The 15,979-nt window shown below is 43.5% G+C and overlaps 1 protein-coding gene across 1 annotated transcript in view; it reads left to right on the forward strand.

Moving 5' to 3' along the window:
- Positions 1-2,835: 2,835 nt before the first annotated feature.
- Positions 2,836-15,979, forward strand: part of CD2AP (CD2 associated protein) — a 77,288-nt gene continuing 64,144 nt past the window's right edge. Inside the window, exon 1 of the mRNA XM_058801105.1 lies at positions 2,836-3,055. Coding sequence (XP_058657088.1) covers positions 3,052-3,055 — 4 coding nt within the window. The 5' untranslated portion in view covers positions 2,836-3,051. The remainder of the gene's footprint in view (positions 3,056-15,979) is intronic.

Raw genomic sequence — 15,979 nt, forward strand, 5'->3', positions numbered from 1 at the left:
CCATTTCTGCCTCACTGGTACTGGAAAGAGGATGGAGGCTGAGGCACAGGACCAGCAGATGCTGGTGCTTTACCATCGGAGCAGATGGCTCAGAATAAAACTCAAGTTTTGTACTCAGGCTGCTAAGAAGCTTTGAGCTGGACCTGGCCAGAGTTAGCAAGGCATGAAATAAAACAGAATTTCACAAAGCCAGTATTTTACCTGTCCACAGCGTAAGAACCAAGAACCAGGGCTTTGCTCTCTCGTCTGTTCTAGGCTGAAGGGAGGGGCAAAGGCAGCTCTGTGTCAGCATAAGTGCATAAGAACGGGAATGAGATTTGGCCAGCTTCCAGAAAGAAGCTTCCAGAAAGAAGCGTGGATGGAGTTCCCTCAATGCTTTTTAAATATGTATATTGCTTCCAGAAAGAAGGGTACATGGAGCTCCCTCAATGCTCTCTAAACATGTACACTATTGACATTTTATTTCTCACCTCTTGTTCATGCACACTTAGCTTTGTGGCAGAGTTTAATAAAGTAAAAACTGCTACATCAGATAAAAATTATAATTCCCCTTATCCTTTATCCTTCCTTTTTTAGCACATAGCTCTATAAAGGAAGTGGAAAAAAGTGATACATTGGACAGATGAGGATAATTTATTCTCATGGAAGTTATTTTCTGAATTTTTATTGGAAGAGACTTCACTCTAAGGCTGATGTTTCCCTTCTGTCCTGAAAGAAAAGAAGAAAAGAAGGAAAGAAGAGGACCTCCTCTTCTTAATAAGTACTTTAAATCTGGGGGTGTGGGAGGGTTGTAGTTTTATAAAAAATAAATTCTCCTTTTAAAGGTAGCATCGTGGGGCCATTTATCAGCAAAACACTGCACCTGCTTCAAGGAAATTCTGTAACTTGTATATTCTCAGTTCTGCAGTTGAAAAAAATGGGAGCACCTGCCTCAAAGTGTGGTAAAGCAGATAAAATACCATAATAAAATGTGATATATAGTTGTTTATACTCTCAGACTTTATGTTGTGTCTTTAGTGCTCATGATCTGACTCATTTTCCCTTTCTGTGCCATGAGAAAGATGCTAAGCAAAAGCTGACTCCTGGAAATACTTGACATTCTTTTCAGGCTAATTTTGTCCTGAGCTTGGCTGAAACAGCTCATTTGGAACCACTCATAAAAGGATGTCTGCAGCCAAAAAGAGGGAATATTTTCACTTCAGAGAGCCCTGCTGTGTTACATTCCCTGATTTTCATCAAAACCAGACCATGTTTACTTGTCCTTTTGGCCTCAGGGTCAGGGTTTTTTCTTTACATTTCTTCAGTTCTAAGTAGTTGTTTCACTCATTCCTGAGTTTCCCACAAAAACCTAAACAGTGGCAGCCCGATATAGCTTGGAGCACTTTCCTACATGCATCTGAAGTAAAAAAGAAACAAAAAACCCACCCAACAAAAGAGACCCCTACCCCATAAACTCTTCAAAAGCAGTGCACAAGCCCACAAACACGTGCGTGATGTTAATGACATTGGCCAAGGGGATGGTTAGGTTGATGTCTCAGATCATCCAGTCCCACCTGTGACCAGACAACACCAGGTCAGCTAGACCCTGGCACTAAGTGCCACATCCACTGCTTGCTGAACATCCCTCCAGGATGAGACTCCACTGTCTCTGAGCTGCCCATTCCAGTGGGCAATCAACTTTTCTGTGAATTAACCTTTCTCCAACCTGAGCCTCCTCAGCCTTTCCTCCTAAGATTTGTGCTCCAGACCTAGAGGAAGAAGAGGACTTCATGCTGGGAAGCAGGGCAGGGATGTGGGGTGTCCCCAGCCCCAGAGGAAGAGGAGGACTTTGTGCTGGGAAGCAGGGCAGGGATGTGGGGTGGCCCCAGCAGAAAAGGGAGTGACGAGGGGGATGGTGCTGTTCATGAGTCCTTGAGGCCAAAAAGGTGAAGGGAATCCAGTGTGCTTTAGGAAGAACATTGCCAGCACATCAGAGAGGTGATCCTGCACCTCTGCTCAGCCCTGCTGAGGCATATCTGGAATGCTGTGTCCTGGTCTGGACTCTGTGAGAGACATGGAGCTCCTGACGTGAGCCCAGTTGAGACTATGGAGATGATGAAGGGAGTAGAACATCTTTCTTACAAGGAAAGGCTGACGGGGTTGAGGCTGTTCAGCCTTGAGAGGCGCCTCATCCCAGTCTGTCCTTTCTGCAGGGAGGGCTCAGAGCAGGGCCCAGGTTCTGCTCCAGGGGCTCAGCAATGGCACCAGAGGAATGGGCAGGAACTGATCCCAGCAAGTTCCACCAGAAAATGAAGAAGGACTTCTTTATGGTGCAGTGACCGAGCGCTGAACAGATTGCCCAGAGAGAGTGTGGAGTCTCCCTCACTGGAGATATTCCAGAACTGCCTGGACACAATCCCGTGCCATGTGCTCTGGGTAATTCTGATTGAGCAGGGAGGTAGAATCACTGCGGTCCCTTCTGACCTGTCCTGTTCTGTGATTGCGTGAAGGGGGTGATGAGGGGATGTGAGGAATGGTGAGATGGGTTATGAGAGAGAGGCTGACTGGGGAGTGATGAGGGATCTGTGAGGGGGTCATGAGGGGTGTTTTTATGAGGGCAGTGACGAGAGGAGCACTGAGAGGCCGATGAGGCGTCCGACGCGCCGTCTAACGAGGGGGACGTTGAAGGGGACGATGAGGGTGTGCCGGGGGCGGGGCCTGCTCTGAGGGGCGGGCCCGGGGGCGGAGCGAGTTCTCCTGTGGGCGGAGCTGAGGGGGTGACGTCACCCCGCCTGGCAACGGCGTGGGGGCGGTGGCGGCGCGCGGCTCTCGCGGGACTTGGCGCCCCCCGCCGTGGGCGGGGCGGAGCCGCCGGTGCCCGAGCTCGGCGGCTGCGGCGGCGGCGGGAGCGGCGGGACGGGACGGGCGAGCGGCGCCTCTGCCCCGGGCCGCCCGGGGCTCGGAGCCGCCCCTTCCACGCCTGTAGCGTCACGGATGGAGCCGTACTGCCAGGCTTGAGCGTGTCGGCGGAACCCAGAGCCGCTCCGCCGAGCCTGGGCGGGCGGTCGCAGCATGGGTGAGCGCGGCGGGGCGGGCGGCGGGACCGGCTCCCTCTTCCCGCTTCTTCGGCGGCGCCTTCGCCGCCCTTTGTGTGAGGGGAGGGCGCGGACCCGCGGAGCCCGGGGCAGCCCCCGAGATGCCCGGGGCGGGAGCGGTGTCGGTACCGGTGGAGGAGCTGCCGGGCCGGCGAGTGCGGCAGGTGCTCGGTGAGCGCTCCCTCCCGGGAGAGGCCGGGGCCGCCCCGTCCCGCCCGTCCGGCCCCGGGGGCTGCGGAGGGGCCCGGGCTGGGAGGAGGCGCGGGGGGCTCCGTGCGTTTCCGTGGGGAGAGCGAGGTAGGTGTGCAGCAATGCCCGGTGCTGCTTGGAGGGAGTGGCTTGGTGAAGCATAAAAGTTTTTATGGCTAAATCCAGCCCTTTCGCCTTTTTTTTTTTTTTTTTTTTTTTTTTTTTTTTTTTTTTTTTTTTCACTCAGCGTCAATTTGAGCTGCGCCTTCGCCCGTTTCTCCACCAAGGCGGAAGCACTCACTGTTTTTAAAGAGAGTGAGTGTAGAACCCCTGGGAATGTTCCTGTGTTCAGGATGTGCCAGTTCAGGTTCACACTGGGAACAGTCTTTTGTGATGGGTCTGGTTTTTAGTGTAAGCGTCGGCATGGGGAAGTATCAACGTGTGAACTTAAACATCGCTCTTGAGAGCCCTCTTTGCTTATAGCGACTTCCCCTTTATAGCGATTTCGGACCTCACCGGGGCCCAGAACGGTGCGGGGATCAGTTCGTGTGTCTCTCCCACCTCCACCCTGCTGTGCTGTGCTGTGCTGTGCAGCCCCGCTCTACTCGGGCAGGGGCGCGGGTGGCAGCGCTGGGCTTCAGTGTCCGCTGCGCTTGTGCTGCTCTGTGCAAACATGCCCCATCAGAACGGGAGTAAAGCTTTTTCAGTGGAAGGGTACCTGGCTTTTGGACGGCCTTTCTGCCTCCCCGTTGTGCATGGAAATGAAGAAGTGCACGGTGTACAGATCAAACGTGCAGTTAGTGAAGCGAGAAGCGCTCCTCCTGGCTGGTGTTCTGCTGATTATCAAGATCTGCTTTCAGGGCGTTCATCTCAGTGGAAGTTGTCTTATGAGGTCAAAGCACACTTAAAATGAAATCTGAAAATAGAAAATGAAATTAGTGTTTTAAATTCTGGTAGAAGCCAAACATCTCACTTTTAGATGCTTTTTGTGATTATTCAGAATAGGTAAGACTTGCTCTTAATTTCTTTTCGGGCTGCATTGTTTTATTTGCAAGTGAGAAATGTCTGCCCAGGTCATTATAGTGGCCTGTGATGGTAGTTCCTAAAGCATAAAGGCTTAGTGTGCTAATTAAGCATATTGAACTCAGGCTGTAATACTGAAATGAGAAATACCTCAGGATTGACCCATGGTAGGTTTGGGTTATTAAAATCCTTAGTATACTCAATTAGTACAGTTAGGAATACTGTATAGGGACTGAGTCCAGTTCATGATTGTATGTGATTATTCTATGACATGGTTTTATGTATTTTTGTCCTTAAGTTTCCTTTTCTAAAGGAAATCCTCTTCTCATGGGCATAATGAGCATGTTATTACTGTTCTAGATATGACTGAATTGGGGGGGTGCACACACTGAGTATTGCTGTTGTGTGGGTTATTTATTACCATAACAATTTGTGTGTCTGTGCAGTTACAGAACAGTTCCTGCCAGGATGGTGACCAAACTCTAGAAAGGAGTGTATAATAACCTCAGAGTCTTTTAAACAGATTTTCTCTGAAGATGTTGTCCTTTATTCAGATTTTCAAGTATTTCTTTATTGTGGTCAAAAGGGGTGAGGAATTACAATAAAACAAAAAAGTATGAGTGGATAAAGAAGTAACTGTAGTGTGCTCTGCATTCACTGTAATTAGTAGTTGCCTCCCAGTTTATCTCAAGAAGTCATTAGTTGATTATTTTATTACTGGTCTCATGGTAGAGTTGGCTTTTGATAAGAGATTGTCTGTTATGTCACCTTGTGGAAGGGATTTTACATGTAAGAGGTGCCTTAGAGGGGAGTGTTGAGATATCTTTGATGAACTCAAGGATTTTTGAGATTTATGGAGAAGTAAGAACAGCCAGTATGACTCTGGAGGAACCAAAAGGAGAAGGGCAGAAGTACAGAATGCCTTGGAAACAAGTTCTTTTCATGTTCTTCTGGTAGCTGGAAATTCATGTTTCAGGAGCACGTGTCATTCAGGCGTCTGAAGGATGGGGATGTGATCAGAGGTGACACACACAAGACCATATAAAGTTTTTGGTAATGTCCAGTGGCACCCTTGAGTCCTGTCATTATAATTCTCTACCTTCTGCACTGCAGTAATCATGTGTGTATGACTCTAGAAACAGCTTGGTAAACAGATTAAAGGGAAAAAATGTATTCTGATGTTCTAGGTAGAAAAGACTTTATTTATTGAATTGTCTTTTGCTGTTTTGGGTTGATATTAACTTGGAGAGATTAGCTTCCAGCTAACTGTCATATGGCTTTATAACTAAGAAGGAAACATTCCAGCAGCAGCTGATAAATTGCCACAGTGGAAAACTGCAATCCACTGAACATCTGTCAGTATCTTCTTGGTTATATGCATCCTCCCATCTTTTTTATTTCCAAAAATTTGTGCAGACTTTGATTTGTGGTTCCCATGGTTAGTATATCTGAATTTGCTACATGTTCTCTTCAGAAAAAATTATAATTTTGGGATACTTTAAGAATCCAGACATACTTCTTCATTGCCAACAGAATAAGTATAAATATATTTGGTCTGCAGAGTAAGTTCAGTGAACATTAAACTTGTGTGATGCCTTTTGCTAGCTTCATGTTGGCAACAAAAAACAATCTAGGAGGTTTTTGTAAGCAGACTTAATACTTCTGACATGTTGCTGTGAAAACAGTGGCAGTTTCAGTATTCCTCAGTAGTATTCCAAGAACCTGTTAGAACATTACTTCAGGATTTGTTCTTCAATTAAAAAAGAAACAAAAACCCCCTCACAGAACAGTCCCCCAACCAAAAATCTACTCCATATACCCCCAAACAAATGGGGTAGGATAGATGAAGAGTCCTGCTGCTGCTGCTGTTTTTACCAGGAAATATGTAAGGTGGGATGTGCAGTTGAGTGCATTTTGTAGAGTAAAATGATTATCAGAAGTTCAAGTTGTTAAAAAACCCTTCTGCACTGAGGTATTTGATGAGCCTGATGTTGACCAGCTGTACCTGTGGTGCTCAGCAAAGTGATTTTGTACTACCATTTTCTTTATTGTAAATTGGGAAACCAATTTACAGTAACTGGGAAGAGTTGATGGATCCTGACTTTGGGTGAAGACTGAGCAGAAATTGCTTCAAAAGGTGCTAGAGAATCTGTCAGCTCAGCTCTTGCCTTTTTTGTTTTTTGGGTTTTTTTCCCCCAAGAATGTAAGAACTGCTGTGCTGAGAGTCCTGACTGTGGAGACAGGAAGGAAGAAAAGGATATGGAAGGCAGGTTTGTAGTGGAAAGTTTTTTTTTTGTTTCTTTTTTTTTTTTAAATAAAAACCCCTAGTCTGGCAGTAAGTGATTTATGAACTTTCTCAGAGGTGTTTGTGGTTTCACGAGATCTTTTTTTATACATAGTTCAAGACCGTGGTTGTCCATCCCTGAGGGGCTCAAAAAAGCCTTGTGGTTTTTGCCAACCACTCTCTGTGACAGTGGGAATCCCTGTTTAGCATATATGGGAATGAGTGGGGGAAATATGTCCTTTCAGCGTGAGGTTTTTTTGCCCTGAAACTACTCCTTGTTCTGCCAGACTTCTTTGTGTTTTTGAGAAATGGTGGGTGATTGTTTGGTGGCTTCATACTGATGAGTCTCTCTACATGTACTTTTATCATGTGTCAGTCATTCCAGGTGCTGGTCACCTTTACTGGATAGTTATTTTAGTACTGACCATTTTTTCATCTTGTTGAAAAGAGTTTTTCATGTTATTCAGGAGTTAACTTTGTGCAGGGGTGGAACTATATTTACTGTCTTGTTTTCCATACAGTTCTTGAGAGCTTTAGTTTCAGCTAGGTAGGACCTTGCCCTCGAATTACCCTCACCTTCACGGGCTTTCTCCATTGTCTGCCTGTGCTGGGGTTTTTTTTCCCTTAGTGGGTTTTTGTTGCATAAACACAGGAAATGTGTGGTCGGGCACGCTGTGCTGCCTGGGGCTAAGTGAGGTGGCTGCCACAGCTCTGCTCTCCCCATTCATTTTAGCTCCTCGAGATGCTGTCACATGTGACTGCTGGTCTGCTAGTCCCTTAACCTGGCTTGATAAAAATGATTTGTTAGGAAAGAGCAGCAATGAAAAAGCTTCAAGTGTCTCAAATCATCTTGACAGAAGTGGTGAGTCAATCAGGTGAAATTTGGTGCTCGTGGGTCTGCGGTGTAGCGATTTCTGTCAGCTGTGATTGTTGTCTGGGCGCTTAAAATGTGTTCTGGGCCTTGGCAGGGGTTAAACTTTTTTCTTCTGCTCCTTTTAAAGTGGGTATTTGTTTGTCTTTTTTTAAACTGCATCCTGTAATACTGGAATCATCTACCAAGGGAGGTGGTAGAGTCACCATCCCTTGAAGAGTTTAAAAAAAGACTGGATGTGGCACTTGGTGCCATGATCTAGTTGAGGTGTTAGAACATGGGTTGGACTCGATGATCTTAAAGGTCTCTTCCAACCTAGAATTTCTGTGATTCTGTAAGGTAGCTAAATTCCATTCTACTTTTTCTTTCCATAATGATGTTTTTTTGTTTGTGCTCTGAGTTGTGAATGTGCTAATGATCTAAAATGTTCCCAGCATTCAGTGGAGGTGACGCCTGAGCCTTTGCTGTCCCTTACTTTGGATGTGGTGTGGTGAGAAACAGATTTCCCCAGTGCTGTGGTGGTGGGAGCACAGCTCTGCTTGAGCATCACCCGTGGCTGTCCTGGTGCACTGGTGACAGCAGGACTGAAGCACTAAAACTGCCTTTCCATTTGCCTTTTTTCTGATGTGAACGCTTGTTATGTTAATAAGTGGCCTTTCACCCTAAATTATTCCCTGTTTCCCACCATAAACTTCAGACATCATTTCACCAGCACGGCTATTTACTTTCTCTGACTAATGTCAGCAAGAGTTTTTGGGTGGGATTGTGTTTTACTTCCATGCAGAATTGACTTTCTTCATATACAATCAGTATGAAATGTTTCTTTTTCAGGAATCTTGAACAAAGAAAAGGATGCACTGTAGATATTTTTGAACGAAAATGTAAGTCTTGCCACTGCCAGAGTCCTAACTCAGGCTGAAGGAAAAACTGCAGGATGTGTCTGTCTGCTAAATTAGTTAAATCTTTCCACTTTGGGGTGATGTACCCTGTAGAGAGTACAATATGAGGTAATTTAGAATATTAAGTTCACTTTTCTTAAAGGAATATTTATTGCCTATAATATGCTCATGACCCTGAGATTTGCTCAGCTCATCAGAGCCTGGTGCTAAAAACAGCAAGGTTATGAGTTTAGTCCCTGTATGGGCCATTTATTTAAGAGTTGGACTCAATGATCTTTGTGGGTCCCTTCCAACTCAGAATTTTCTGTGAAATCTGTATTAGGCCAGGACTACTTTCAGCAGAATAAATTAGAATATAGTATTTTGAATAATGTAAAAAATGAAGCATTTTCTTGTAATTTCAGCAGTTTATGCAGTGCTGAGCTGTGGTGTTACAGATGAGGGCTGCAGCTGCTTTCCACTTAGTGCTGAAGAACTTTGTGATTGCAAATTGAGTTTAAATTTGACATTTGTTGAAGAAATTCAAAGTGAATGTTATTGCTTTCTAGTTTTAACTAGATGAAGTGTTGCATTAAATTATTTAAATGACTTAAGACTGCGCTGTTTCTTAACAGTAAATAAATCCCTGTAAACATGGTACATTTTATCATTAGCGGCAAATGGTTTTGGAATTAAGCAGTGCTGGGCAATCTCATTATTTTTGCTTCTGCAGCAGCTGTGAATAGGTTTTTGTGGATGGCAGTTATTAATGATTTTTGCTTTAATTTTAAATAAAGCAGTTTAGCTAGAGTTCCTGGAAACTTGCTTGGCTTACTATTTAAAGAAGACTTTTAAGTCATCAGTTTCTGCCTCCTTGATAAAGTTACTAAGTGGTTGGCCTTTGTCAAATGTTTTTGATTGTGGATATAGTTCGATCTTTTTAAGCTGGCACTGAAGTCTGAGCCTATGCTTACCTCTGACTAATAAGCATTGTTCTCTTCCCTTGCTTGTATGAACCAAATAATCTGAAACTTCCCTGTCTTCCTGAATCAGCTTTCAGCAAGGCTGGCTGTCCAAAAACTGAGACTGAGCTCATGGCTGCAGGAGGAGGATGAGGATGCTACTGACACTGACACCAGCTGCAGCACACTTACAGCAGTTGTCAGTTTGGACACAACAGAAGTTTTTTACCTTCCAGTTTTGGCTCTTCAGTTCAATTGTGGCTTTGTAACATACCAATGTACCTTCATTCCTCTTAGTGTGTTTTTATTTCCCCAAGTTGCGCTGTTTCTTCATTTTTCAGGAAAAATATGAAAGAAAACATTCTTGTCAGAATATTTCAAGTTGTTTCTTCTCAATGCATCTTTGGCACTCAGGGAGAAGGGTCTCCCTCTTTGCTTGAAGAAATAAAACCGCTAGTTTTGTGAGGCGGGGAAGAATCTCATCACTTAACTCTGAACTTGTACCTTGAGCTATGAACAGATTTGTTTGAAGGCTGCTTTGCATATAATCTCCCTTGTCACACCGTGGGTGCAGTTCCAGGCTGTGCTTCAGAGATAACTCCAGGCTGCTGCTGGGGCTGTGCAGTGCCTGTGGCTGGCTCCAGTGGCCGTGAGCCCTGCTGGGAGCTGAGCTGCCTGGTGGGGACAAACTCCTGTGCCAGCTTGGCCATCATGGCAGCAAGCTGGATGGCCTCACTGGATGCAGTCCTTACCTCCTGGGCAAGAAAGTGGATGGGACTGAATTTCAGGAGTCAGGGAATGTAGAGTGTTTTTCCGTTTCTGTTTTAACCTGCAGTTACTTTGCACGAGATCCGTGCTATAATTTCATAAGTTTCTTCGGTGTGTCTATATTAATTGTTCTCCCTAAGTGTTGATGATCCCCCAAACTGGTTATTTCACAGCATTCTTTTTCTGAATCTTTCAAGGGTTTTTTTAATCCCTCCCAATCAATTTTAAGCCAGCTAAATGTTCCTTTTAAACTGTACCTCTAATTTGCATTTTTTTATTGATTTAATAATACCTTTAAAGAGAAAATAGATTCTAAACAGCTAAAACCTGTTACTGAGGTGCCTTTTGTATTTCTGTAGGTGTTGGTTTTGGTTGTTCTCAATAATGTTCTCAATAGAGAAGAGGACTGAGCACAATATGTAAAAGTATGCTATGCCTCTGTTCTTCTCTATCCTGATTTTTTGCAGTTGGGCTGGACTTGCAATGTTCCCATCACTTAAATGCTTTTATGTAGTTTGGCTTTTTTAGCACTATCATAAACCAGTAAATGCAAGATTAAGCAGAATAAGCCTGCCTAAAACTTGAGGTAAATCACATTGCTATTTGCACTCATTTCAACATCTAAATGTTTCTGTCAGGGAAGTTATTAATTGCTAGAACAAATTGCCAGGGGAATGCTAGATCCATAATTTGTTGGTATGGGCAATCCCTGGATAATGCAGATATCAGTGTATTCTTTAATCACCCATTTTGGCAGGTTTAGTGATCATGTGTCCATACAATGATCTAGTGCAAGACACTGGCTAAGGCTGAATCCAGCTGGAAGAAAACCAGCTGGCTGATTTGGCAGCAAGCTAGACTGACACACCCTGGAGCAGCACAACTGTGAGACCAGCGCAGGGGAAGAGGTGGTGAAATGAGAATGAGTAGGGAGAGACCATGCAGGGTCATGGCTTTAGCCTCAGATTGGAGTCACTGTCAAACTCTGGTCTCTGTAAGTGACTAAAGCCATCGTTCCAGAAAAGCAGAGCCTGTCTGTTTCCCTTTCCAAAGAGGTTCAGTGAAGAATATTCTTTTGTTAAGAGATTTTGGTACGGGACTTGACAAAATTAGCAGGATTTACAAGCTGCATGAGTGTCTGCAGGGTGAGCCGTGGGTTATTTGTTTGAAAGCTCAATGTCCCATGCAACACTTCTTGCTGTGTTCAGCTGAGTTTGTGCTGTTCAGAAGCCAGGTGGAATGAGATTCTGTGCTGGAAGTGGGGCAGTGGAAGTGCTGAGGTGAGCAAGGCTTTTGAAGCCATGAAGATAAAAGCAAGTATGTTAATCCCATGCTCTCCTGGGTATGGTAGATAAAGAGGCTGCAGATTTTCTTGAGAAGTGCAAACAGCAGAATGTAGCCTTTTAATTAAGGATAAATTATCATGAACTGTGCTGTTTTGCTCTTGAAAATCAAATACAGGGCTTCCTTTGTCTGACCTGCAGGTTACTGAAAATACATCTCATCCTTCAGCACAGGGAAGGAGAGTGTCTGTGAAGGGGAAGATTATACTAAAAACCACTACATTGACACATTCACATTATCAGAAGCCTAAGTGTAACAGGGTCTGCTTTTACAGCCTACCAGTATCTGAATAAGCATGTGGGGTCAGGAAGTAGGGAAATTGGAGACTATCTCAGTTGAGACCCTTTGCAGCTTGAGGAGAGCTTGAAGGCATTTTTTAAATCATTGTATGCTATAGAAATGAATATATAAAAGTTGAACTGTGTGTTGTTGTCAAGTAAAAGCACAATTAAGAGTGTATATAAAATTGCTTCCTCTTGTTTTCATGTGCTCATCACCTTACTAGATGCTTATTCTGTGGGAAGAGTTTGCTGTTCAGTCTTAGCACTTCATCCTTACTGAGAGAGAACTATAAGGTACGTGTATGGATTGTAAAGTAAATAGCTTCTAATGTGTAGGTTGTAGGAGAAAACCTGCCCTGGTAGATAACCAGTAACAGAAAGCCTCAGGCTGGATGAACAGCCGATGAAATAAAGCTGTTTATGAAACAGGAGACATGCTGTCAGTACAGTGAGGCACAGCCTGCCATCTCCATGCAGCAAGGAGACTGGACTGATTTCCCATCAACACAGAGCTGCTGGATCCTGCTGTTCACTGCTGTGTCCTGGTTTTTCAGTTCTGAGCAGTGACTGAAGTGGTAAATCCTGAACCTTGGTGTTTGAAAAAGCTAAGGTTGTATTGTTGACTCTTCTCTCTTGATTTCACTTTTTTTTTTTTTGTGTATGTAGTTGGGTCCCCAGGATTATGCCTGTACTTGTGAATATGTGGGAACAACCAAGACTATTTCTTTTGTGTTTCTGAAATCCAAACTACTCCTTCAAGTGACTGTGTTGAGAACAGTGGAGGTGAGAAGTGGAGGTGAGGGTTGGCTTTCTGTGAACTTGTTCAGGTGCTTTGTCTCCTGAATGCAGCAACTGCTATCCCTTGCTTTTCTGCTATCCCAGACTGCTTTTCATGAGCTCCTGTAAGGCCTCTGATCCCTTCTCAAATTCTTCAAATACCAATGGTGGTGTTACTATCAATGAACTCTGTGAGACACAGCACATGCTGTAGTTGCTTCCAAGCTGCATATTTGGTGATCAGCCAGCCATCAGGTTAGAAGGGTAAGTGTTGGGGCAGTCCTGAAGTCTTTTCCTTGGAAGGACTGACATTTGAGTGCTTCAGTGCTGACTCTACAAAAAAACCTAAAAATAAAAAATACACAGCTCTTACTTTTAGAGATGCTGCTCTTCTGGCGCGTTTCAGCCAAATGGGTGTACAGGGGAAGAACTGTTGGGAGTGAAGCAGGAGGATGGGCAGGTAGGGATGCTCACATAACACTGATTTCTTCAAATGCTCAAGATTATGACCAGGTACGTAAAAAAACTCCCCAGTGAATGGGGTGGGGGATGATTGGTGTGCTGCAGTAGTAATGAGCTGCCTTACTCTCTGCCAGGGGGCACGGGCAGGACAGTAGCCAGCAGGTCCGGGGAAGTGGTTGTTCCCGACTCCCTGGCACTCATAGGCAGGTTCTAAAATACTGTGTGCAGTTTTACTCCTCCCTCCCCTCACATGCAGAGGGAATGCCACTGAACTGGAGAGTTGAGGGTGGTTGGGAGGCTGATGCATGTGGTGTGCAAGGAGTAGGTGCAGCCTGGAGAGAACAACCTACTCTCCTTGGAGGCACGGTGAAAAATTATGAACCAACACCTGCAAGTTAGGACAGAGTAATTCCCACTGAATATAATGTAGAAAAATTATTATGAGAATTCAGTATCAGAAAAGGTGCTTGTGGTAGCTGTGTTGTCTCCATCTTTTCAAGGCTTCTAAAATATAGCTGGACAAAGCCTTGAACCAACCTCATTTGACTTTGGGATTAACCTTGTTCTGACCAGTTTGGAATAAGTAAACTCCAGAGGTCTTTTCAATCCCTATTTTCTCATGATTGGAAGCATTGCAGAATGAAATAATGATCTTAATAAGAATTACTTAAATCCTTCTGAATACATGTGGAAATAGATATTTGAAGGATTTGCTCTCTGAACTTTTGGAACATAATTGACCTAATGAAACAATTTTGCCTCCTTTAAAACTGTCTGATTGAGATTGTAGGGTGCCCTTGAGCGTTTGCTGTTTTGACTGGCTTTTGTGAAATCCATTTCATAGAGATTTCTTTCTGCTTTTCTGTCAGATACTCAGTTTATTGTCTTGACTAAAATGTCCACAATAAAAAGTAAATGAACTTTATGTCACAATTAGTATGCCCTGACAGCATGGAGTCAGATACAAACACTTGTTCCTGTTGTAATGCTAAGCATATTTTGTGGTTTTTGCAAAATTCCAATCTGGGACCATTCAGACTCTTGCATCATGTCTGTTTTTACAGATGAAGGGAACACTTTGTGCATGCTCCAAATAATGCTTTTAAGTTCCTGTAAATTTATTTCAAAGCCAGATTCTTGCCATGTTTGCACAAGTACTAATTGTCATTCAGAATTAGAGATGTGCCAAATTGTAGGCTGTCGGTCAAAGCATTTCTGCATTTCTTCAGAGCATAAAAGGAGTTTTCATTTAAACCCAAAAGGCTTTCAGAGATTTTCTTGTTTTCATAACTCTTGAATTCATAACCTGGGGCTATGATCATTATGTCCTTTTTGGCTAGGAGACTCCTGGAAAAAAAAAGTCTGCAGCAGAAGCTCAAGCTTCTATAGTAGTGTGGAGTCCTGACAGAAGAAAGGAAACTTCAAATACAATTTTTTATTTTTCAGGGGAATGACTTTGTTCAAAGAGTTCTCAGATAAGCAAGTTTCACACTTATTTTTGTGAGCTAATTATCTAGTGAAGGCTTTAAGGGAACACGAATAAATATGGTGTTGACCTTAAGGTACTTTCACTGCTTATTTGGTGCTTTGGATTTGAACAAAATATAGATGAGATATGATTCTTTTGTTCTTCAGTGCTTTTTGGCATGGCTTTGTTTTAGCAGAACTTGTAATTTGGTGTTTTGTGACTCACCTTGAATGTTTTGCCAAATAGATGTTACAAAATTAACTTAAGGAAGGAACAGAGGAAGAGGCATAAATCTATATATGGAACAATGTCTGAGTCATGGCTTCAGAAAATGTGGTGTGGTTTTTTTTTAAATACGTTCCCCTGTGCCCTCAAAGATCCCTGGTTTTCTCTGCAATGTGAATTAATAGCATTTTTTCACTTCTGCTCGTGGAGATATTTGCTGCCTTTCCTGCAGGTGTCACCTCTCATTTGTGGGCTGGTTTCTTGTTCTGACTGAAGGAAATAACTTGCAGCACAAACCATCACTTTCTGCTTCATGTAACTTCCCAGGCAAAATGTTTTGACCTCCTCTATCCTTATAAAGTATTAAATACTTGGAGGTAGTTGAGGTTTTATTCTCATACTTCCCATTTCATGTCCTGTGCTGTAAAGGGAAGGGCCCAGCAATGCTGCTCATAGAAGTGGGGGTTAAATTAAATCCACAGTTGTAACATTTATTAAATTTATGACTGAGTTTAAGACAAGTATTTCTGATAATGTTGGAGGAGACTTGATGGGGTACCTGTAGAGTTGATAAATCTGGAGTGAGGTATCCCTAAAACAGTTTTCTTCCCATGTGGTTGTCAGTGGTGACTTATCTACAGCACACAGTTGTAAAATTATGAGGGTATGTGTGAAGACAATTTGCTTTAGGTAAGTGAAAATTGACAAACGTTCAATTTCCAGTTGTGTTTTATCTTATACAGTGTTAAGCACTATAATGCACTCCAGAAGATTACTGGAGCCTGGAGTGGGAAAATGAGGCGTATGTGGTTTGTGTCTTTCAGAGCAGGCTGCTGGGCAGGGTTTCTGCTATACTGTTTAGTTGCCTTCCCAAAGTCTCTTGCTAATTGCACCCGAGCTGGCACAAGAAACTGATGTTTGAGGTGGTTGCTGTTAGAATGCAATGAGTTTTTCATTAGTTAAAATAATGTGAGAGGAAAAGCCTACATTTTAAACTGTTTTCAACTGTTCATTTTCCTAATTATTCCAGGCATTCTTACTGAGCTGTAAAATTCAACACAAACTTTTTATTAAAAATGCGCGGTGAGTCATATCTTGGAGAATGCACCAGTGCCTTACCCAATCTAAAAATGCCAGGCGGATCCAGGGCGGCTTCCAGATGGATGAGTTCTGTGCTGACAGTCCAAGTCTCCTGGCTTTAGACTGTCTCAAGGGTAGACTGCTATTTTTGTTTTTATTTTCCTTTTTTTAGGCAAGCTATGGATGTAGAAGAATTGTTGCTTTAAGTTGAAAGCTAGAACTGGGTAATGCAGCACAGAGCAAGTTAGAAAATAAGTAAGGAAAATTAGCAGATACTGCAGAGTGGACAGAAA

Source organism: Ammospiza caudacuta, chromosome 3 (genome assembly GCF_027887145.1).
Source record: "Ammospiza caudacuta isolate bAmmCau1 chromosome 3, bAmmCau1.pri, whole genome shotgun sequence".
In the NCBI taxonomy this organism is placed as follows: domain Eukaryota; kingdom Metazoa; phylum Chordata; class Aves; order Passeriformes; family Passerellidae; genus Ammospiza; species Ammospiza caudacuta.